The 23586-nt window shown below is 45.0% G+C and overlaps 1 protein-coding gene across 1 annotated transcript in view; it reads right to left on the reverse strand.

Moving 5' to 3' along the window:
* The window catches only part of ADGRB1 (adhesion G protein-coupled receptor B1), a gene marked incomplete at its 3' end in the record, with an annotated part of 218255 nt that overhangs the window by 49642 nt on the left and 145027 nt on the right, over positions 1-23586 (reverse strand). Inside the window, exons 18-21 of the mRNA XM_082015056.1 lie at positions 19218-19321; positions 11410-11512; positions 7272-7422; positions 2967-3036 (exon numbers count right to left, since the gene is read on the reverse strand). Of these exons, the coding sequence (XP_081871182.1) occupies positions 2967-3036; positions 7272-7422; positions 11410-11512; positions 19218-19321 (428 nt within the window). The remainder of the gene's footprint in view (positions 1-2966; positions 3037-7271; positions 7423-11409; positions 11513-19217; positions 19322-23586) is intronic.

The following is a 23586-nucleotide window of genomic DNA, read 5'->3' on the forward strand; positions in this document are numbered from 1 at the left end:
GGAAGAAGCTTTGAAATACACTGTGAAGTCCCTTGTGGCTTATCATGTCAGCTCTTGTCCCCTGCTTCACAGGGAGGGACGTGTTGTGGCCAATGTTCTTCTTTCTTTCTGCAATATGGAAACTTCATGCCTTGAAAGTCTGCCACTACCCATTTGAAATGCCCTGTGCACACTCTATACTAACTAAACACGAAGCTAAAATAGCTCCTGAGCTCTAGCTCCAAGCTTTGCAACTATCTCACACAGTTCTGCAATGGCCAGAGACCAACAAACATCCTGGGACAAGCTTCGGTCCAAGTCTGTGTTCTGTTTATATGCCTTTAGCATTAGACAGTGTTAAACCTAGCTCTGAACAACCTCAAGTTTTGGAGTTCAGCACTGAAGTTACTGCTTTGTAATGTTGACTTTGCTGCAGAGGGGAGGTAAACCCAAGGAGGTAAACCCACACATAGCTGTAAAAGAGCTTTTATGCCTTTTGAACAGGAAAGCAGGGATAAGTGTGAATGCATTGCCGTCTGTCGGGGCACCCTGCTTAGCCTGGTCCACGTGAATATTTGCTTCGCTTTTTAAAAGGCACCAATGCGCAAACGCAAATCTCTTTACAGCAGCGCTCGGCACCATTTTAGGCTCAGCATCGTGGCTCAGGAACCCACCACAGCATCCTCCCGGCGCAGCAGCGTGCACCCACTTGCCCCTCACTGCGTGGAGGCAGGGCAGGGACTGCCTGACCAGCACCCATGGGGTCAACCGCGCTGCTTGGGGCTGAGGTGCTGGCTTGAGTGCATGACTGCAAGTTAGCTCCGTTTAGCTCTGGCCGTCAGTAAAGCCAGCAGCAGGAATTACAACAAGCAGCGTTGTAGGAATGTCTGATTGGGTTTTTCTGTGTTTGAGGGGAACTGTTGCTCATCTTGTGACTTTGCTTAACCACACACTGGATTGCGGCATGGAAGGGGATGAATAGAGGACCAAACTGGACTTGCTGGAGTGCGAAGGTCCCCTGCTATTTTGGTGACAAACACCCTGACAACAGAGCTAGGAAATGGTGTCACTCAGGCCACAGCTCCTGCTGGGAGCACAGGATCCCCAGCCCGCTGGGCAGGGAGGCAGGCAGCACCCAGCCCTGGGATGCAAGGAGCAACAAGAGATTTAAGGGCTGAAAGGAGTCAGAGGATCAGCAGCAAAGGGAGGAGAGCTGGTGGGGTTAAGCATCCCCTGGGAACGATGGAAAGTCAGCGCAGGCTGTCGGCCACCCTGCCGGTGTGCCAAACCGAGGGCAAAGCAGGAGTCCGGCAGGGATTGTCACGCATCGTCACCCTTTTGGCTGCAGTTTGAGAAGGCTTTGGGGGTCAGGGAGATGTTGGCATGCAGCGGTCCAGGGCAGTGAAACAGGGTGTGCTTTCCTGCACGTTCCTCCCTTCACCCCCCAGGCTCTTTTGCATGGTCAACGTTGACCACAAAACCCTGCGGTGGCCCTTAAGAATTAATGGGGAAGGAGCTACCGAGATTTTTGCACCCATTCCCACCAGTCTATAAACAGGAAAGGAAGCAGAAATATTTAGCACCTCCCTCCCGTTCCCCTGATGCTTGTTGATGATGAATTATTCTTGTGGACTTGCACAGAGGAAAACCGCAGAAACAAGCAGCCCCACAGAAAAGCTAAAGGGCGTTTGGGAACTCAGTGGCACTTCTGAGAGCCAAGCTGTGTGTGTCCTCTTCTGAGTCATACAACAAGCACTGGATCCCTCTTTCCCAGGACGTGATGAAACCGTCACCTGAGCTGGGGCGGGCAAGTCAGGACAGCTACAGCCAATGCATCCTGATGCCAGCACAGGCTTCAGGAGTTTTATCGATGGATTTGCATTTGATAAACCTGACTTCCCGAGCCCTCTATATGGTACAGTAATTTAGACTGCAGTAATTTAGATAATTTAGACTGCAAAGCAAATGTTGAATGCTGCTATGGTGTTGCAATACACTCCTGCACTCAAAATGCAACACTGGAACAATTTGCTCATGGGTGTGCAGAATACAGGGAATTCAGAAAAAAACAGGGATTCCTCATGACATTTTCTCAGCGGACTTATCAAACAGTCATCTGTTGCTGGCCACATCTCCAGCTTTTGTCTTAAACATTGTTCTTGTGGGATGCAAACCACTGGCCAGGAAGGCTCTGGATAATGATGTGTGTCAGTAAGGAAGGGCCTGATTTATTCCTACATAATATATTATCCATTGGCTGACACTATGCATAAAAATTTATAAGCTGTCTTTTTCACAACACAGTGAAAAAATACCATTTTCTTTAAGTTGCACTAATTTTCAGCTGAGTGATTCCAGCCTGCCTTAATGTATTTTTTACCTCTGCACAGTCTTATTCTGTTATTTTACTCTGTCTTCCTTCCCCCGTTACATGCAAAAAGTTTCTTAAAGGCAAATCCTGAGCTGCTTCCAATGTGGAAATTGGAAACATGCAAACTCAGATTGCTTTCAAAAGCTTGGTTTGAAAAACTCGTGCTCATTCTGATGCCTAAAACTGAGCTGAGCTATTTTGTAAATCTGGAACCAATTATGCAAACCATTAAATAAATAAAGACAAAAGCTATTTTTAATTTTTAAACATCCAAAACTTTAAATATTCCACATTTCCCCCTAAAAAATAAATTAAAAAATCTCTAAGCAGGAGGTACTTAGATAAAAGTGGTGTCAAATATGCAGCAGTTAAATCTCACTAATCCTTATGAACTTGTTTTTAAAGGAATACATAATCCACCTTGGCCAGCTGATGGCTTGAGGAGGCAGGGAGGCAGGACGGCTCCTTCCTCTCCCATCACCCCTGCTTCCCTCTGCCATGGGCAGCACACCAGAATTTAGGTCCTACCTTGGCTCCTGCAGGTCAGTGACTGCATTTTGACAAAAGGGTGGAGGGTAAGACAGGAAGAGAAAGGAAGAAGAGCCCCTTTACTCACTAGTTCACGGTGCCGTACCCCTTGGCTTTAGTAAATCCCACGGAAATGGCAACCACCAAGGCGGGGAGCCCTACAGAAATGAAACAAGAGAAATTTGGTCATTTAAGCGTATGTGCAGCTCTGCTCCCACTCAACTGCATAATACACCCCGTTCTTTCCAGTGTTATTCTAGCACCATCTGTCCCAGCCTGGGTCTTTGGCAGAGACTGAATTCAGAACCTTCAGAGCCAAAAGCACGAACCCTTGTTACCTCTGCTAATGAACTGAATGCCATCAGATGTAATCAGCTCATATCCTGCTGTTGTCTCAGCAGTTGTGTGGGGGCTGACAGTACATGCAGATGCATAAAATGTATTTATTTTACTCTTAGGTATGAAGGATGGCCAGGAATATATCTGGGTGTCTCCTGAAGATTGAGTATTCAGCCACAACCTAACTCAAAAGGGCTAGCCAGGAGGAAATTAAGGGTTATGTTTGCTCTCAACATAACGTATGATGAATAACCCAGGTTCAAACGTTGCCCCAAATGAGATAGAGCAGGAAATGGAAACTGAATTCCTCCTATCCTAAATAGGCCCGCTAAATGCTGGTCCATGGTCTATAATAGAGCATGTCCCTCTGAACCACAATGGAAAAGAGCATCACAACATCAGGTCTTTCTGCAAGGCAGGTTATTTATTTTCTTGCCAGAGACTTGCTCGCTTTTTGTGTCCAAATGGGGAATAAGCTAAGAGAAATGAGCCACCCTTGAGAAGACACACTTCATTATGAGTCTTGCAAAGGATAAGCAAGTTAGTCTGTGGCTGGGATGCCACAGTGTACAAAAGCACAATTTAACTTCAGGGCATCATGAGCTAACGGTGCCAGCACAGGATATTTCAGGTGTATAAGAGGGTGAAGCTACGGCCTTGATCTTCCCACTAGAAGCTGCCATAAAATGAGAGCAAGGACTATAAAGAAAATCTGCTGTTTATTGTGCAATTTACTGGTTATTGGCCTGAAACTCATGTAAAGTTCTGAAATTGTTGGGTCCTTGAACATCCAGGCACAATCAGAACTAGCAAAAGACACTGCATCTTGCTAATAGTCTTCTGATCCTTCTTATCCCTGCCACGATAAACTGCTCAAGGATCTACAGAGGAGATTGGGTACTTTTCTGGTTCACTAGTCCCAGCCCAGCTCTTCCCTTTCCCTAAAGAAATGCCTGGCTATGGGCTAGTAACATCTGGTTCTTCAGCTACGGAGGTCTCCATGTGGCTTTTTATAGCCCTCCTCCTTGTGACATGATGAATTAAGCTGACTCAATGCTAAAGATGGGCAAATCCCATTAAGAATTAGCAGGATCAGTAGCCACCTAGGATTAGTGCTTCTTGACAGGACCTTAATTCATGTTCTGTAGAGGTCATGGCAGGTGGCTGCAAAAGATGCTGTAGATGTGCAGACACAGCATCCAAGCAAAAACCCTGCTGGCCAAGTGGTCACTCAGCAATACAAATCATCACAAGATTGATTCACAAGATTGATTCACCATCACAAGTGAGGGTCTGCAGCCAGCTGAGAGGTGTAAGGCCAAGTCGGCTGGAATAGACAGCGTTTGAGAGTTATGATAAAGGGAAGTGTTTCTCTTGCCATATGAGATTTCCAAGCACAGTTCACATTTGATCAGTCCAAAATCAACAGGCAGTGGGTTTAAAAGATGTTTTTTTTTTTCCTTTTCATTTTTTTTTTTCATTCGTTGACTATTGCTCCTCTTGCTGTGCCTCCTTCACAGCTCATCTGGTTATATCCTGGGTGCTGCATTCACTATGATGCCATCAATATAGCATCTCATGGTAAGCACACCGAGAAACCACATGTGAAAGGACTTTTCCAAAAGTATAACTTGATGTAAGAGGCCCTGTGAAAGAGGAAAGTTGGCTAAGACTTCGCCAAAAATAGCAACTTGTTCTTCGCAAAGTACTTCTCTTAGACGTGATAATTATGCAGAAATACAGACGCAGGCTGTGAACTCATCAGCTTACAGGGACTGGCTCGTACCGAGGCTGGGTAGAAGCCCCAGCTTGTGCTGAAAATGGATCTGTACAAGCAGCATTTACTGAAGGTGGTAGCTATGCCATGGTAGCTAAGCCAAGGAGCATCGTAATGAGGGGTTCTGTACTCCTCTGCCTTGGGAGAGCTGTAAATGCTCTAATCACAGATGTGATCAGATTGAAAAAAAATAATCAAAATTTTTAATCTATTTTTTGATTATTTGAAAGGAAGTTATTCCTAACCGGTCAGTTCCATCTACTGTGTGTGGCTTGTATCAACCTTCTAGGCAGTTGCTCGTGCTACATAGTCACTGGCAAGGTTTGCAGGGCTTTCTGCAGAGAGTGAATTTTACATTCACAATTCCATTTAAATGCGTTAGAAACCTGTTTCAAAGAGTTTTGTACTGCCAGGTCAGAGGAGAACTGGGTCATGTGTTCATCATGTCCCACTAGAAAATGTTGTTTGTTAATAACTACCAAGAGCCGTAACTGTTATGAACAATGGAAGACCCACTTGGAACCTGAGCTAAGGCAGCGTTAAAAATCCAGTTGTGGAAACCACGACATGGTCGTAAAAAGGCTGACAAAATTATTTCTTCTTTACTATGGCTAAATATGATGACTGAATTGTTTCTAGGGAGCAGTTTGTCTGTTCTAAATAATAGTAATAAAAAAAAAATCTAATTGCTGAAAACTCTTTTCTGGAAAGGCAAAGTTGCATACCCAAGAGGAGAACAAAAAAACAGGGAATAAACCTCACTGCCGATGAAAACCACCGTAGGTTCAATAAGCTACAGCTGACAGCAGCTGAGAACTTGGCAAAGATGTCTAGAACAAGGGCTTAGAGAAATGCTAATAGGCAAAGGGGGAAAAGGGGGAGAATCAGCCCATGACAAAGTGAATTGTGTTAATTATTTAAGATTATGCTCTTTAAAACATATTTTCAGCCTCTTTCCTCTTAGAAGTGCCATTAATCCCAGCTCTGCAACTGAAGTCTAGCAGGATGCTAAATATCGGAAATTCCCTTGCTGCCTTAATAGGCGAGAGTATTCTTCATTTCTTGTCCTAACCTATTCCAAATGGTTATTATGCATCATTTATCAGCCAGTGCATCCTTGCTCAGAGATGACTACATTTTACTAGCAGTGCAAATCACGCTTCTACACATGTAGGGTGTGGGGGTTTTTAATCCGTACAGACTACAAATGTGAATGTTGCTCATCCAAAATTCCCTTGGCTAACACGCCCATCTGTCCCAGATTTTATAAATCAGAAGAATCCCTTTTTATTACCTAGAAAACTATTAATGTGTTGCATTCGGTATCCCTGGTGTTCCTTGAGTCACAGAGTGTGTATAAACATATGCATGAACACACACAGGTGCAAGCAGCCTGTGCTTTGTGCTACGTGGCTACGCTTTTGCTACACACAAACGCTGTATTTCAATAACACAGTTTATTTTCTACCGTAAGCAAGAGCTAGGAGTGAAAACTTAAAGGGATGCAGGTGCTGGAAGGAGGACAGCTCTTGATGTGCCAGAATAAATCACATCAGGGCACTTCGTAAGCATCAGAAATGTCTCGCCTGGGGGGAAATGGTAGCCTTCAGTGGTAAAACGAGACACTAATACAACTCAGACGCACAATGCCGTCTCTCTCCCTTTCTCTTTTTTGCCTGCTCGTTTTTGAGCAACTTTTTGTTCACTTGCTCCGTTCAAACACACACTTGTTCTTGCTTTGAAAGCCCAGGTTATGGGTTTGTGTTTGTTTTCTACTACCGAATGCACCATTTAAGGCTAATAAATTAAACAGAGGGAGAAAAATTAGTTACAAGCATCCGCACCAGTCTCATAGTTTATTTGTCTACCAAAGGCCCTGCTGCCATGGAGATGGGATTTCAAAGCTTGCTTCACTCTGGTTGCACATGGAAGGAGACAGCAAGAGAGAGAAAGGGAGAAAGCAAGAAAGAGACCCAAACCCAGGAGAAACCACCCCCAGCACACCCTTTGAAAACTCAGCCCCTCTCTACTCATCTATTTTGTGTGACCCTTGGGTGCACTGGGCAGCAGGCAGGACTTACTGGCTCTTGCTCATGCTATTAACCATCCTACCCCTTCTTGACACCCTGAAAAGGGTTGCGAGCACCCTCTGCCAAGGCTTCTGCAGAGCATCTCTCCCTCTCGTCGCCCGGACCCTCTCCGCTCTGCATCCCGGGGAGGGGGACAGCGCTTCCCCCCTGCCCCGGGGGAGCTGCTCCACAGACCCAGGATCCTCACCCCATCCGAGACACAAGAAGCGCTTGCGGATGATGCGGTTCCGTAACCGGCCCGTCACGGCCATGTAGGACTGCCAAGCCTCGGTCAGCACCCAGCAGAAAGAGGAGAGGAAGAAGAAGTGCAAGAAAGCCGCCACCAGCGTGCATATCACCTGGAGAGAGGGGGAAAGGAGGACACGTGAGAGGAGCAGCAGGCGGAGAGAGCAGCATGTAGGAGAGCAGAAGGTGCAGGCAGATGCTTCCAGACCAGGCTCTTGAAGGCAAGGTCATGGAGATCAGGACACGAAAAGACATTTTAGGAGGAGGCAGTCTCCCCCACAAGCTGCAACCTAGCAAAGGACCAAAGTGTTTGCTTCAAATTTAATTGCTGCATGGAAATCGGCTGCTCTTAGGCATGAGCTCTAAAATAAGCTCACGGTTAACAGTTTTGCTTAAGTCTGAGTCCACATCCCATCCTAGTGCTTCCTTGGCTTCAGCAAAATATATTGATTTTCCAAATGATCAAAACCATTGCCACGTTCCTTTCGGGGAGGAGGGAGCAGTCAGTAAGTCATGCACTAATCTCAGCTCAAAAGGTTTGCAAAGCACCATGTCGTTGGCAGTCGAGCCGTGGAAATGAAATCAGAGGAAGCCCATGTAGAGGGTGTCCATGCCAGGGAAGGATCGCTGAGTGAAAGAGTTAAGCCGTGAGAGCTGGGTGAAACCACGGCTGCCAGGGGCTGGTAAGAACTGCAAACATGAGTGGTGTGCACTTGTCCAAGAGCATATAACTACTTGCAGACGGGGGAAAAAAGAAAGAAAAAAAAAAAAAAGAAACTACATTAGAAGGAATTTCATAATGGTGAGCTTTTCTACTCGGTGGGGAAGTCTCTCAAGGGAAATGCAGGGAGCTTAAGCCATTTAAAATTAAACTGGGGAAAGTACTAGCAAATGCATTATGAAGAACAATCCTGTAGTGCCAGGGAGATGGACTGGAAAGCTGACAAGCTCGTCTTTGTTTTTAACTCAGCAAGGCCAAATCTTTCACTGGTGCAAATTGGTGCTGCTCTGTTTAATTCTGCCAGAGCTGTGCTTAATTTCTACCATCTGTGAGTGAATCAATGTACTCAAGAAGAAAATGATGTAAAGAAACTCCAGTGGCTCCAAAGGAGAAGGGAGAGCAAATAGACTTTAAAAGTGATTCTGGTTGAAAAAAATGGCTTAAGACATTCAGGGCAGGGGGAGGGAGAGATTTATAGTGAAGAATTTCTCTGCTTTGAGTTATACCAGGAAACACGGACTTTGGGTTTACAGTCAATGAACCTTCCTCTTTTTTCATCCACCAGCATCTTTTAGCACAGAACTCTCATGCACAGAGTGTCTTTTATCATGATTTTTTCAGATTGCTCTCGATTCATACACTGGCACAAACCGACGTTATCAGAGGTTGTGAATAAAAATAAGACTCTTTGTTCTTTGAGACAGGAACTGCCTTTTTGTTCCATATTTGTATTTGACACTGGAACTTTTGGTATTCTGCTTATAAATGGATTCTGGATGACAGCTCAGTACAAATAACGCAGCATAATGTGATAATATCAAGTAATTTTCACATTTTAAAAGAATCCTAAAAAGGTGGTTGCTATTCATCAGCTTACAGACCTACATAAAACAGTTACAAACACAGGATGCTTTCTGGAATGTATTTTAAGAGATTGCTATTTTAGAACTTTTTTTCTGCCTAACATCAGATATGACACTGTTCATTTTACTGTTTTGATTTTGTTCTGCACCGACACGGTTCTGGCCCATTTGCCAGCAGTTTGTAAAGGGGAGGGAAAAACTTTGCTTTCCAATTTTATACCAGAAAGACACATTTTCTGGGTATTTTTTCTCAGTCAGGTAGTTTTGATGGAAGGGGAAGGAGAATAAAGGAGGGGAGCACAACAGAAATATGCACATCCCAGCTGGGCCACTATAAACCCATTGCCTCAACCGAAACCAGGCTGCGAACTTGGCCGGCTGATGGGCAGGCACACATTTGCTCCTGCTACCTCTGCTGTAGGTTTTTCCTTCTCTGTAAGAAAAAAAAAAAATCTCCATGAAGGCCTAAGCACAGGGATATGATGTCCCAAGCTGCTGCAGAACTATCTAGCACAGCTTGTCAGTCTGTCAAGGCCATTAGCCCTTGTTTTCCTTTAAGAGGAGAAATCTGTTTCCTTGCAGCACGTAGCTGTGCCTTTGAGATACGGCCAGTTCATGCAGCATTCATTTCTTTTCTATCATGTTATTGCTGACTGTAATTTTTTAGCTTTTTCTCAGGCCTTTCATCTTCAAAAAGCTTAGCAAATCCAGGCGTGGAACTTTGCCTTTGAGGTTACACGGATGGAAACCAAGGGAGAATTTGGCATTTCCAGAGAAACTAATACCATAGAAATTCTCCCAGCTTAACTGCAATTATAAATCAATCACCAACCTTTTAAGATGCTCCATTATCAATAATTGAATGCAAATAAAATCCTGATTTAGACTCCTTCGTCTCTTCTCTGTGTAGTTTTCTTTCTCTGTTCCCTGCCAGAGACTGTTTACTAGACGGCTGAGCGGAAATCCAAGAATAACCTTTCTATTTATGGTGTTTCATGCATATGTATGTGCAAAGAGCTAATCTGCCTCATGCAATCACAGAGGGGAGCTTTGAGTCCCCACTAACAGCTCTGACGGTGAACACCCAGAGTAACGTGAGAAAAAGCACGAGGGAGAAGCCGGGCTCACAACTGTGCTCCGAAGGAGGTGGGAGAGGGTGAAGACATCCACCTCCTGTCCTGGGGTGAAGAAGATTAACCAAAGAGGTGGTCCAGCCATGATTTGCCATGTTGAGCATCCCTCGGTATTTCTATTGAAAGAAGCTCCTAGAACACACCTGGGGTTGCAGACAAAGCACCCGTGGAAAGCAAGAGCTTAGATCACCCTTTTTCCACCTCTTGCCAACCATGCTGGCCATGAAAGACAGCTCTGCCTTGCGAAGTTAGTTTCTGAAGGGCACTCATTTAATAGGAGCAGGGCTGTCTGGCTGCATGTCTCCGCGCTTCTCTCCACACATACGACTCAAGCAGCTGTAAATCTTTCCCTAAAACAACCTACCCTTAATCTGAAGGGCCCTCCATAGAAACGAGTCTCTGTGATTCATTAAACCCTGGGGATTCTCTGTAGAAATTCTTCCAAAAGTGACGGCATGTCCCGGCTGCCAAAGCAGAGGCCCAAAAAAACTGGCCAGTCACTAGTTACTGTTAATTAAAAACTAAATTTTGACTTCTGATTGCGATTTTGGCAGCAGGAGTAGCGGAGGACACTTCTTGCCTCACTTTTCTGCTTAGCAGTGCTAAGATGGCTGGAGTACTTGGGGAGATAGATAGGAAAATGTAGAACAGAAAAATACTAATGGTGAGCAGTGATTTGTTATGCCAGACACCAACGGGGAAACTGAAAGTATTTTAACTGGAGAAAAGTCATACAGGCAGCACACACCTCTCCAGCTGGGTCTGTAACGTGGGAAGGCATGTACGTCCAACCAGTGCACATGGCTTGAAAATCCACGTTACATCTTGCCTTTACTGCTCAAGTCACACTGTGATCTGCAGAGTCCCGCGCGGCCTCCGGCTTCACAGCATGCACAGTGAGTCTGGCAACACATCCTATCCCAAAAAAAGGTGTTTTTTGTGTCTGTGTTTGTTAACATCTGCCAAGCGCTTTAAGCTCAGAGTGTAAAAGTTGTTGGAGAAATAAATGTAAAGCTGAGATGCTGTTGGTTTTTTCTGGGGTTTTTTTAAGCCTTTTCTCAATCTGTCTGTCTTTGTAGTTTTTACAAAATAAAATAGTTAAAGCCTTGCAAATAACCATGTTTCTTCACTGTGCCATGTGCCAGCTACTCTAGGCAGATATTCAAAAATATCACATTGGTTTTAATCAAAGCCCTGAGGATGCTGACAAATTATCAAAGAGAGAGCGAGAGAGAAAATTGAAATCTGCCATTTAGTCGTGTCTTTGACATGTCACTAATTAACAGATGGAGGAAAAATGAGGAAGCGCTGCCTGAATGGATCATTTCAGTGCTAAATCAGGGGAAAAGCAAACAAACAAACAAAGCCCAACTGATCTCCTACCTTATTCCGAGTCTGTGTCTGTCCGATCAGGATGAGAGCGTTGGAGGAGATGATGGACAGGCAGAAGTTGATAAGAATGACAGAGCGCTCTGAGCGAATGTACCTGCAGCGAAAGAAGAGGGGGAGGGAGATCCACCCTGTTACAACTTCATTAAGTTACCTCTGAAAAGCATCAACCAGGTGCAGGTTGCACTGGGCCAGGCTCTACAGAAGGCCGTGGTAAGAGATTGCCCATTTCCTGCAGATCTTGTATGTTAGACAAGAACAAGGGGAAAAAAGAGGAGGAGAACTTGGGTGTAGTGCTCAGCCCACAGATCTCTCCATCCTCCCCCGTCAATGCTGGAGTTTTGAGCACGAGTCAACAAACTAGGGGCCAGCCTGGTCCCTAGTCTGAGCTGCTCCTAAAACAGTAGAGTGCTCCAAGTCTTCTTCAGCTCTGCTTAGTTGAAATGGGACTTGAAAAGGAGCTTAAAAGAAAACATACAGGCAACACATGGGAAGATTCCCAAATAAGAAGAGCCACAGGCATGCTGGCAATGAAAGCAGATTACGAATGCATGCACCTTCACAACGAAGTGTTTGTGATTTAGCATTCCCCTTTGTTCAACCTAAAAACCCCTCCTGAAGTGAGAAGTATTTGTGGCTTTCCACTCCCCCAGACAGAGAGGTTTAACACTTCTCAAAACTAGGCCAAATACATAACTGCAGCTGTGGGTCTGGGGTATTAGGGATCCAAGTTAGGAAGCTGTTGCCTTCAGCACCTTGCAGGAGCAAGCTATTTGTCACTTCTGATTTGCAATGTGCAGCACAGCACCAACTTGCTGCTGAGGTATGTGCATGACAATTAATTCAAACCACTGGCTACGGTGGAAAATTTCTTTGAAGGCACCTTTATGTACCTAAAAAAATTAAATGGGAATTGCAAAAGTGCAAATCCTCAATGATGGACTCAGGACCTGACCATACCAACACTCCTAATCTCAGTGACCTGGCAAGTGCCCTGCCTGAATACCAGAAGAGTGAAAAGTAGACGCTGATGCTTATAGAAATTAGAAACAGATCTATTAATCAACCAGCTCATCCCTGGAGGCTAATGCAGAATTATTTCCTGTATTCCAGCACATCAACTATTTATATTGGGAATTTATTTCATTAACTAATTTTAGCAAGACTGAGTTAGTCATGCTTTGGCTGCAGAGTTTTGAGTTTCTGACTAGGTGGGCAGGATGAGTTTACGGCACATGTGTGTTCTGTAAAGGGTAAATCTGTGCTTTAGACCTACCAAGGGCTGCAGAACTTTGATTTTAACTTCCCCCTGAGTTTTACCTTTAGACAAACATGAACGTTGAGGATATGCTTTCCTGGATACAAAAAGTCACTGATGCAAAGTAGCCTGAACTTACACTTAGTCTGTTGGAAATCTGGCTTCTAAGTAGTTCTCCCTGAAACTCACCCAACCCCAGGACAGACTACAAAATTTAGGCTTCTAGCTTGGCTAGAAACTGGGCTGGCTGCCTGCAAAATGAGCCTCTGTTTCCTTTCATGGCCAATCTGATCCCAAACTTCCCCATTTCCTTCGGCTCAATACAACGCTGTGCATCACCTGGATGGAGTGTGGAGGATTGTGCCGAGCCATCAAGCTACCTGTGCTTTGATTGTGTGAAGTAAAACATCGTGTCTCCAGTCAGAAGCTTCTGGGGCATAGAAAGGGAGATTTGGACTGGTGGGAATGAGTTGTAATAAATATTTGTAGAAGTATTTGAAGAAACACTGTGATCCAACTGGCATTAGCGTGCACTTCAAAAGTCTCCTCTGGTCAAAAAAGGTAAGAAATGAGTTGACCGTAAGTATAGTCTGTATGTGAATGTAAGGGAAGGCAATCCTGCTGTCTTCAGACTTTTCCTCCCCTTAAACAAGCCTCTCCTTTCTCCATGCTTCCCTTCATGCACTGAGAGTCCATCCCGTTCCCCGGATCCCTGAACCTCCAAAGAATGGGATGTGGGTTGGCAACATGTAGAATCATGGAATCAGAATAATTTAGGTTGGGGAAAAGCCTTTTGAGTTCCTAGTCCAATCTTTTGCCCAGAAAAGGGCTAATTTCAAAGTCAGATCAGGCTTCTCACAGTCTTGTCTAATTGAGTTTTGAAAATCACCGAGAACAGAAATGCCACCACCTCTCTTGGATGACTTGTTACTGTGCATAATTGCTCTCATGGTGAAGGATTGTTTTTCTTTATATCCAGCTGGATTTTTTCCTGCTGCAGCTGGTGCCTCTAGACCTTTTGCTGTATACCGCTGCAAGTTGCTTGACTTCTCTGTGACTCCTCCTTAATAGTTTCCTCTTCTCCAAGCTAACCAAACCTTGTTCCCTCTGCCTCTTTTTACATCATGTTCTCCAGCTCCCTGAGCATCCACTGGACTTGCTCCAACGTGCTGACATCTCTTGTATTGGAGGAGTCCAATACTGGGCACACTTTTTCAGATGTGGCCTTAAGAGTGTCAAGCAAAGGGGAATAATTAATTGCCTTGACCTGTTGGCTATATTCTTGCCTATATAGATCAATGTAATGTTGGCCTTCATTGCTGCATAGGTGCACTGCTGATTCATTTCCAAACCATTGCCCACTAGGACCTGCAGAGCCTCCCTTGTGGAGGCATTACCAAGCCAGTCCGTCCCCAGCCCATCCTGCTCCAAGTGGTTATTCTGTCCCAGATGCAGGACTGTGAATTGTCTTTGTTGTGCCATTTCTCCAGCCCATATCTCCAGTTTGCTGAGGTCCTCCTGAATGGCAGTGCTGCTATCCAGTGTATCAGTCACTCCTCCCAATTTGGCATTATCCACAAACCTGCTGAAGGTGCTTTTTGCCCCATCATCCAGGTTGTTAAAGAAGACATTAAACAATATTGGCCATAGAATCAACCCCTGTCAAATGCAACTAGTAACCAGCTCCTGATTAGGCTTCAAACTTTTGACCATTACCGTTTAAACCTGCATGAACTCCATCCAGCTATTAAACTACCTTAGAAGGCAGCAATCCAGTGCACAGTTCCCTGGTCTGGATACAAAGATGCTATGGGACACTGGGTTAAAGGCATTGGTAATGTCAAAATATACACCACCTACTTCTCTCCACTGTCCATGCAACCAGTCATCCCATCACAAAAGGGAAACAGGTCAGTCAGGCACAATCTGCCCTCAATAAATCTGCGCTGTCTATTCCAAATCACTTTCTTGTCCATCATTTTCCCTGGAAATAACCTTTATAACTATTTGCTCTTTAATCTTCCCAGGGGCTGTGAGTAGGCTGATGAGCCAGCTGTTCTCTGGATCCTCCTCCTTGCCCTTTTTAAAGATGGATGTAACATTCACCTTCTTCCAGCCATGAGGAACCTCCCCAGATGATAGAGAGTGGCTCTACAGTACAACCAGCCAGATCCTTCAACACCCTTCACGCATCCCATTTGGTCCCATGGACTTGCAGATGTCCAGCTTACTTAAAAAGTCCTGAGCTCTCTCTTCCTTGGCAGTGGGTAGTATTTTCTTGCCCAGATTCTGCCACTAGGTACAGGAACTTGGGTGCCTGGGAGCAAACCTTGCCTGTAGAACAAGGCAATGAAGGCACTGAGTAAATTCACCTTTTCTACTTCCTTCTCCATTAGGCTACTAGTCCCATTCAACACTGGGCCAACACCTTCCTGGATAATTCTTTGGTGCTGATGTACCTACAGAAACCCTTCTTGATGCCTTTCACATCCCTTACCAGTTTCAAACGCAACTGAGGTCTGACCTTCCTAATTCGATCCCGCATTCCTGGGAAATGCTTCCATACTCCTCCTTGGTAGCCTGACCTGGCTACCAAACATTTCCTCGTTATGTTTCAGCTAAATCAGAAGTTCCCCATTATGCTAAGATGGCCTCCTGCCATGCTTGCTTTTTTCCTTTCATTTCCTCTTCTCCAGCGCAGGATGCTCCACAGAAAGAAATCACCGTTACTATCCAGACACTCTGGCCAAAGATGTCAGGATCTTATATCACAGAGCAAAAAAACCCACAGAACTTGATGGGTTTTGCCAGAGGAGAGTTCTCCAGCAAAGGCAGAGCTACTCCAGGGTGCTGTCTCGCTACCCCTTGGCTGATACATGGGCTCTGTCTATCTATCAAAATATGCTGTATTCAGCCACCAAAGCAGGGGAAAAATCACTGCAAATTTAGGTAACTTCTGCTCTGGCCTGGGTCCTGCAGGATGTGGGGAAGCCCCATGCAAACGGAGACAGATGGAGAAGGTGGGAAAACCCCACAGTCTGTCTCTCTGTCCCCATTACTCTCCCTTCCACTCCACAAACACTGAGTCACTCTTGCTTTCTCACTGTGCATACACACATCCTTCTCCCCGCAGTCACTTATTCATTCCTGCTACCTCCCACCAGGGCCACTGAGTGCCTCAGCATCTCCGGCAAAGGCAGAGCTCCTGGGCTTAAAGCAAGTGTTAAAAGCCTCTTGAGACCTCATTGACAACCGCTACATCAATCCTCAGGCTTCGATGGGCAGGGAGTGAGAAAAGCTCGCACTGATACCTTTCAGCGATACAGCGTTCACCCAGCTGCTGCCAGTGAAGAAGGCCTGCTGTGCCCCACATGCTGATGGGCTGGTGGAAGAGCTGTTCGATACCAAGCATTGATCTCCATGCTACGGAAAGGTCACTGACTCCAGTGGTTGTTGAACTGCAATGAGTTCAGGGATGGAAAACATATTGGGGCACTCCTGAAACACCACCGTGTCAAGAAGCTGCTTGAAAAGAGTGGTACAAACCAAAGCTTAGAGAAATACAGTAGCATTTCACTATTTCACCTGTTCTGAACCTTGAATAGTTCCTTTTCTCCCCAGCTTTTCATTTGCATGTCAGTTTTCAAGAGGGAAGATCTTTTTCTGTCAACTCCCCCTCTTTTTCCACATGGGTGGTGGAACACGTGGCCCACACACATATTGTGTCCCCAGCTGTGACCCAGGACAGCTACTGCCGAGACGTAATGAGGTCACTCCACTTCTATGGCCCACTGTGTCACTGACCTCTCTGTTGAGACTGCTAATAAGGCCAGAGATGCACCACCGGCAGCAGAATTTTTGCAGCCATCTGTCTACTGGGAACTGGAGTGAGTCCACCAACAGGTCACCAACAGCCGTCAAGTAGAAACAATGTCCAGTTTTCAATGGGATTGTGCCAAGTTGGCTGTGTCTGAAGCGATCACTTACACCAAAAAGCTCATGGCATTCGTGCCGATGGCTGAGTAGGTACCACTAAGAAGCAATCATTGTTTGGGAGTTTTGGATGGGAAGCGGAGGGTAAATCTATTTCCTCTCTGATATGAAGCCCAAAGCTGGGATCACCCCTCTTTTACTCTGCCCCCTTTTCTTTACCATGTTCCTTTCCCTCTTTCTCCCCCATCCTTTCTTTCTGCTTCCCATGTATCAACAAATCCTAGCCGGGCAAAATTCTGGGACAGTTTCCAGATTGTCAGCCTCAGTGAGCTTATTCATCGGAAGTGTTTCATACGCAAGCTGAGCCTATGTATGCGTGCTCCAGATGCCTTTGTCCAGAGGTCTGAATGGGAAATCTCCCCGCCAAAGCTCCCTGAAACAGCTGCTCTGGTGAGTGCTCTCTACAGAAGACCAGGCAGCTAGGGCACGAGGATTTTCTCCTCTGCACGGTGAGAAAAGACAAATTTGATACAGTTCCTATATTTTAGCAATAACAGCTGGAATAATACTCCTGATCCCACTTCTGAGCATTCCTCCAGCTGTTGTCTATCAGAGTATATAACATCTAGGGCGAAACAAAGTGGGAGCCAGGAGATAATGTTGACTTGACTATGATGTTCCTGAGACCATTAATAGGACAGCACATTCATGTCCAGCAGCTATGCCTAAAATAAAAAGGACACACAGAGTGCTCAGGGCTCAGCCATGGGAATGCTGTGAAGTTTAGAAGACATGAAAACATGATCTACAGAGAAGAAATGAAACAAACTCAGCGCACCAAAGAGAAATTCTAGAGATCACTTGATCATGCTTTACAAATATTTACACGAAGAGACTTAGGATAGAGCGCCCTTTAATCAAGATATAGCTGGTCTCAGGATCACTTGGAAATGCATGTCCATCCTTGGCTAGCTCAGAAATGCCCATTCAAGCCTCCCATAAACATGTCCCCCCAGTCATGCTGATCATTTTGGGCATAGGCATTACACAAAGGCTGGAATGAGAAATTAAGAAGAGTGTATTTTAAACAGGGCAGGCAATTAACTTTACTGTCCTCAATAACAATAAATATTGAGGGGCACACTCCTGGAAGAAAATGCATCATGTTATTCCAGATGACTCTGGCATGCTCCAAACTGATTCAACCTCATATCTGAACTTGGGTTTCAGATCCTCAACTTGTTTCTGATAGCAAAGAGAGGGTGAGGCTCGAACACTTGCTCTTTACTCCTCTATCCTAATTTTCCACTTGATCCTGACACCAGTGACACCAGTAAGTCACCTACCAGCGCTGCCCAGTGCTGCCCAGCCTGAGGAAAAGCAGGAGAGGACAAGGACTTGAGCAGATCCAATGATACCCCAGGCACGGAAAAACCTGAGTTCTAGATAAATGTTATTATGATCAGTCTACAGCTCAGAGCACTTGCCATAATTAACTAGCCACTATGCACTGTCACAGTATCAACAAAAAAAGATGCATTTTTGCTCATTTTTTACTCTCTTGTTTCTCTCCTCTATCAAAGGGTAGAAAAAGTTCTCTCAGTTCACAGCTCCCAACTGAATTTACCCTTTCCTTCCTACTAAGAAGAATCACTTGACAAAATAAGAGCCTCAGATTGATCCCTTCTCCCAAAAGGGTCACCAATAATTTCCAGACAGTGTATTCTCTTAGCCACTCCATTTCAATTTCACATTCTTTTACCTGGTTCTGATTTTCTTGTTTTATTTAGCTTAGTCATGAAGCTCTCAGCATGTTTGCCATGGGTTTAGGAAAGGCGTGTGTCTCGTAGAATAAATCTCGCACCTTGTTCAGTGCGGTTTAGGGGGAGAAACCCTTGCACACCTCGGGTCCTCCAGCTTACACAGTCCACCAAAACGTATCTAACAGGGGCATGGGCCAACGTGAGCCTTTGTTCAATAAAACTGTGCTACAAAACCACTGCAGCTTCTATAAATGATACAATTTAAGGTTGCATCTGACCTGCTTATAGGTGTACAGGAGCTCTCTGCAATGGGATGTACTGAGGAATCCCATACTCATCTGAAGCTAAAGGCAAAACGTAGCTAAGAGGTTGGAGAGTTACTTAGACCATGCAGTTTATCATCTTTAAGCTCCTGAAAAGTGCTGTCAGTTCTTCAGGCCAGATGTTTTCATAACGGGTCATGGGTGTTTTGATGTTATCAAAGACCCAACTGGGAATACTCTAAAGCAATCTGCCTGCCAGGAGGCAGTACCCATCCACGTCTCCACGAACAAGGTTTCCTGGGGTATACAAAGGCATCTAAAACAGCACGCGGCTTTTGAAAATGGAACAATGTGACTACATGGGGTCATGGCACTAATTTCACTGTGCTAATTTCTCTGGCACTAAAAGGAAAGAATAATGCCAACTAAGCCACCATGATGACTTTTTGCAGGACCCACTAATTACGAAACGGTTCTTCCTCAGGCACCAGACACCCAAAGCAGGAGAGCAAAACCTCCAGGATCCGTGTAGATAAAGATACAGTTACTTTCCCCAACAAGAAGAGAAGAGAATGAAAGCCATACCTCCAAACAGAGACATAAATGATAATCAACAGCAAAAGTGTCAGCGAAGATACTCCACAGCCTACAATTAATGTGACAGAAGGGACCAGCACCTTTTCCATGTTCTGAAAGAGAGAAAGTAAGACATTAAAAAAAAAGAAAAAAAAAAGAAAAAAAAAAGAAAAAAAAAAGAAAAAGATTCTCAGCAAATGCTACCAGCTCAATTTCATGGCAAGAACTTTCCTCCTAATTGTCTGTGTGTCAACTCACCTGACCTTCACATCGTGCTGCACATATAAACAAAGAGGAAAGAAGACCATGATCTATTTCTGGTTGACCCAGCCTTTTTCTGGACCTGATTCTGCTCCCACACACACTGGAGGTAAATCTGGGTAACAACTCTGATATCCATGGCAAGGCAGGTATGTAAAAGGCGTGGGTTGCAAGAGGAGGATCAGGTCCTTCAATATCCAGTGTGAAACTTTGAAGATAATTAATGAGGCATTAGCAGAAGGCAGTGTCCGCACTAGAACAATTACAAATGAGCTCTTCTGGGAATGGTGGTGATGAAGGTTGGAGGATGAAAAGAGGGTGAAAATCTTCTACCAACTACAAACATCCATCTGGAAAAGGAGCAGATAAAGCAAACAAAGAAAAAACAAGATGTATATCCTCCCCAGGGACACAGCATCCATCACTTCACTACTCTTACACTGCTACACAAGGCATTTCTTCATATGCAGGTGTCCTTACTGGAAAATCCGGTGTGTAATGGTTCTCCTTTTCTGTCTGAACACAAAAGATCTGCTGATCATCAGCTCTTGAAATGTCAAGAACAAACACACATGCTATAACCTTTCCTAATCTAGTTCTCTGCATCACTGGGACTAACTGTGTAACTAGCCAACATCTGCCAGACTAATAACGCTAAACTCCCCCTGTTCTCAGCTTAAAGTGAGGATCCGGATACCACTTGGTTTCCTCTGCTGCAGGTCTTTTTTTCTGGCATGTTTCTCATTTCCATGTCAGTGATCTCTGCTGGCATGAAGGCAGAGAAGCAGAGACCCACTGTGCAGAAGACACACGAGAACCCTCTATTTAGAGTGATTAGGCTGTATGTAGAGGTGTGGGACCACAGCCAAGGTTGTCACTAGATTAGGGCACTACCAACACCTATTGCTACAGCCGTGGAGATGAGATGGTTTCTTACATAGCAAGGGCTTAGCATAGGGAAAAAAAAAAAGCACTTATGCATGAATTTGGGAGTGGAGCAGGCATTCCTCTAAGGACTTGTCTACATCATTTTGTTGGCAGGCATGAGGCTGCTCAACCTGAACCTCCCATCAGCAGGACACCACGAAGTTGGGGCTACTGCAGCACTGTTCCAGGCTACTGAGCCTGCTGCAAAGCAAATTATACAGGGGCAAGGCTCAGTGCTATGGTTATATGGAGTCTGGCCAGCTCAACACATGGGCAAAGCAAGCATGTGTCCATTGACCTAAGGCCCACAGTCAGTACAGATTTAGTCCACAGAGCCCACCATAAAGAAGAGACAAACAATCCTGATATATTGGGATCTGAGCTGAATTGTCCCTGCGGTCTGAAGGGCTTGGGAAGATCCTCCTTACTTGCATATTTTGACCAAAGGCACCTCTCACATTTTGAATTGCATTGGGGGAAATTAATGAGGAGCACAACTTTCACCATACTGCTGCATTGAACCCCACAGGAGCTATTGAGAAGGCTGGCACAAGAGCTTAAGGGGTCTGAGACAAAATTTAGCAACATATTCAATAGCCTGCACGTCCAACTGGCATATATACCCAAAGGAGTACAAGTTGATTGAGAGATCTTTACTGGATGCCGGCCAGCTGCAGACTGGAAGCCAAACTGTACTGCAGTGTGCTGCTACCTCTCTGTAATGTCCCCTCCCTACAGACCGTATTAGCTCTGACACGTCGCTACCCCAGCACACTTGTACAGCTTCCTTGAGTTTGCTCTGTGGAACGGGAGGCTTGGGGCTTTCCAAAACCACCACCGTAGATATGTACAAAGGGTTTGAATGCTGAGCCTAATTTAACTTGCTGAAATTATGGAATTGGATTTCAGGTGATATCTTCATCCTTTAACTACCAGCAATTGTGCAGAAATTGCAAGAACAACATGGCACCGAACCTCACCAATCCATCCTGCAAGATCCTGCATCTCCCTCACCTCTGGCTTCTCAAAATGCCCATGGGAAATGCTACAGCTCACATGTGGATGCTTCCTCTAAACTTCTACAGAGACTTGGATCACTGCAATTGTTAACATCAGCTCATGTGACTGTATTCCCACCCTAACAATTTGCTCCTGCCAAATATTCGTGGAAGGTTAGAAGCTGTTTTCTGGGAACTAGGTAAAGAGAAATAAATTTCAATGAAAATATCAACATTTTGGTTTGGCTTCCATCAAACAAAATTGCAATTGGATATATTCCAGGCACGGTGAGTGCTGAAATATTGTATCCTGCTCCTTATAAATTGAAATATGGAAGGGATTTTCTTGTGGGAACAGAAGTCTCTGATTTAGTCAGACGCTGGTGTAGGATATGAAAGAGAGATGCAATCTCTAGTATGAAGCCACACCTTCTCCCTTTGTCACCTGTGCTTTGTTTCCCTCCCTGGAGAAACCAGGTGGGCAACAGCACTGCCCCACCTCAGAGATGTATGGTCGTGATAAATGCACTATGAAGCGCAAGCTCCTCAGACATGAATTGTTCCTTGCTCGCTCGCTCCAACCCTTACAGCAGTATGAGTTCACATTTCCCAAATGGTGGCCTGGGATGAGCATCGATTGTGACATTTGATTTAAGTAGGTCTCATTTCACTGACTTTTCATGGGTAACTGGATAAAAGTGGGGGAGGAGCTCCATTAAAGCAAAAAAAACCAACCTCGACATATAAATCCTAAACCATCCAAGAGAAACTGAAAAAATGGAGTTTGGATTTTAAGAGATGAGCAGACTACGTCCCTATATCTCCAAAAGAGTAACCCTAACTGCCCTCCCTTCCATACCCTCTCTGACATCCCTCTACGCCCAACAACCTCAAGTTCTTTCACCCCTTTCCCTATTCCCTTTCCCACATCACCCATAATCCTCTCCAAGATCTCTCATCAGCTAAGTAACAGGTTGCATGTACTGGACTATTCCTAGGTCAGATGTTTGCTCATTGGCAAGGCATTACACAAATGACAATCAGCCAAGTGGAAGCCAGACCAGTGGGTAATAGGCTGGTGTCTATCTGCAGCCCTTCCCACAAAAAAAACCCTCATCTGCACCTCCTTCTTTATCCTTCAGCCAAACTTTCACAAAACCCATGCCCACCAGAGGGACTATGTAGCTTAGGATTCTCCTTTCTTTCTTCACTAGTGAAGTTTCTCTGTCCTCCCAATCTTCCTTTCCCCTCCCCCACTTCTTCCCTTTGGCAAACGAAGCATCAGTTGTTTTATTTCTTCTGACTCATTAAACCCCCTGACAGAAGGTGGTCAGATGCTGTATGATCTGAGCCTTGCATGGGAAATTTCCTTGGAGGAGAACGAGGGGGAAAAGCAAGGAAATAGCGATACCAAGAGAAAAACAGCAAGGCATTCTCAAGGCAAGAGAGAAATCAGTCCTACGGGAGTTTCCCAGTACCACAGCTGAGGAGCAAACTGGTTGTCTGAAAAAGACAGGCTAGGAACAGGGTGTCACCTACTTGGTCTGGAGATGGTCCCAGATGGCCTGTGCCTCACCACCTCCCCATGTCTGCTGATGGGTGCCATCCAGAAGCACCCTGAAACACTGATGAAGCCGTGCCTGGTTGGAGCTGGAAACAAAACCTTGGTCTGGGCCAAGCAAGAACAGAGCAGGTCATTATGAGTCGCAAGTCCTGTGATTCTGTCACCAAGCATGACAAGGGAGGAGAGAAGCAATCAATGACATCAGCTAGGATGGAAATAACGAGTGCTACTGCCTGGGGCTGCTTGCTGTCCTACCACCTCATCACTCTGCTTAGCAGGGCAGAAGGACACTCTTCCTTTTCTTTACAATTTCACTTTGCTTCCTTCTTCTCTTTCCTTCTTTTCCTTTCTCCCTATTTTTTTTCTGTCCTTTGTCTTCTTTCATCCCTTCCTTTGGCCATTTTCCATGACATATTCTGCCTTTTCTTCTTGCTCTTAATGCACTTCCCTGGCTCTTTCCCCCCCCTCCCCTTTACATTCTCCACATTTCTCTTTTTCCTTCTCTTACTTTCTGCACAACACTGTGAAAAGCGACTTCATTCGGGTCATGCTTGTTCCATTACTCTGCTCTGGCTCCAGGGTCAAACAGGCTCCAATTAGAACAAAGTAAAAAATGGTATTTCTTAAT

The sequence above is a fragment of the Phaethon aethereus genome (assembly GCF_964289735.1).
Source record: "Phaethon aethereus genome assembly, chromosome: 2".
Lineage (NCBI taxonomy): Eukaryota > Metazoa > Chordata > Aves > Phaethontiformes > Phaethontidae > Phaethon > Phaethon aethereus.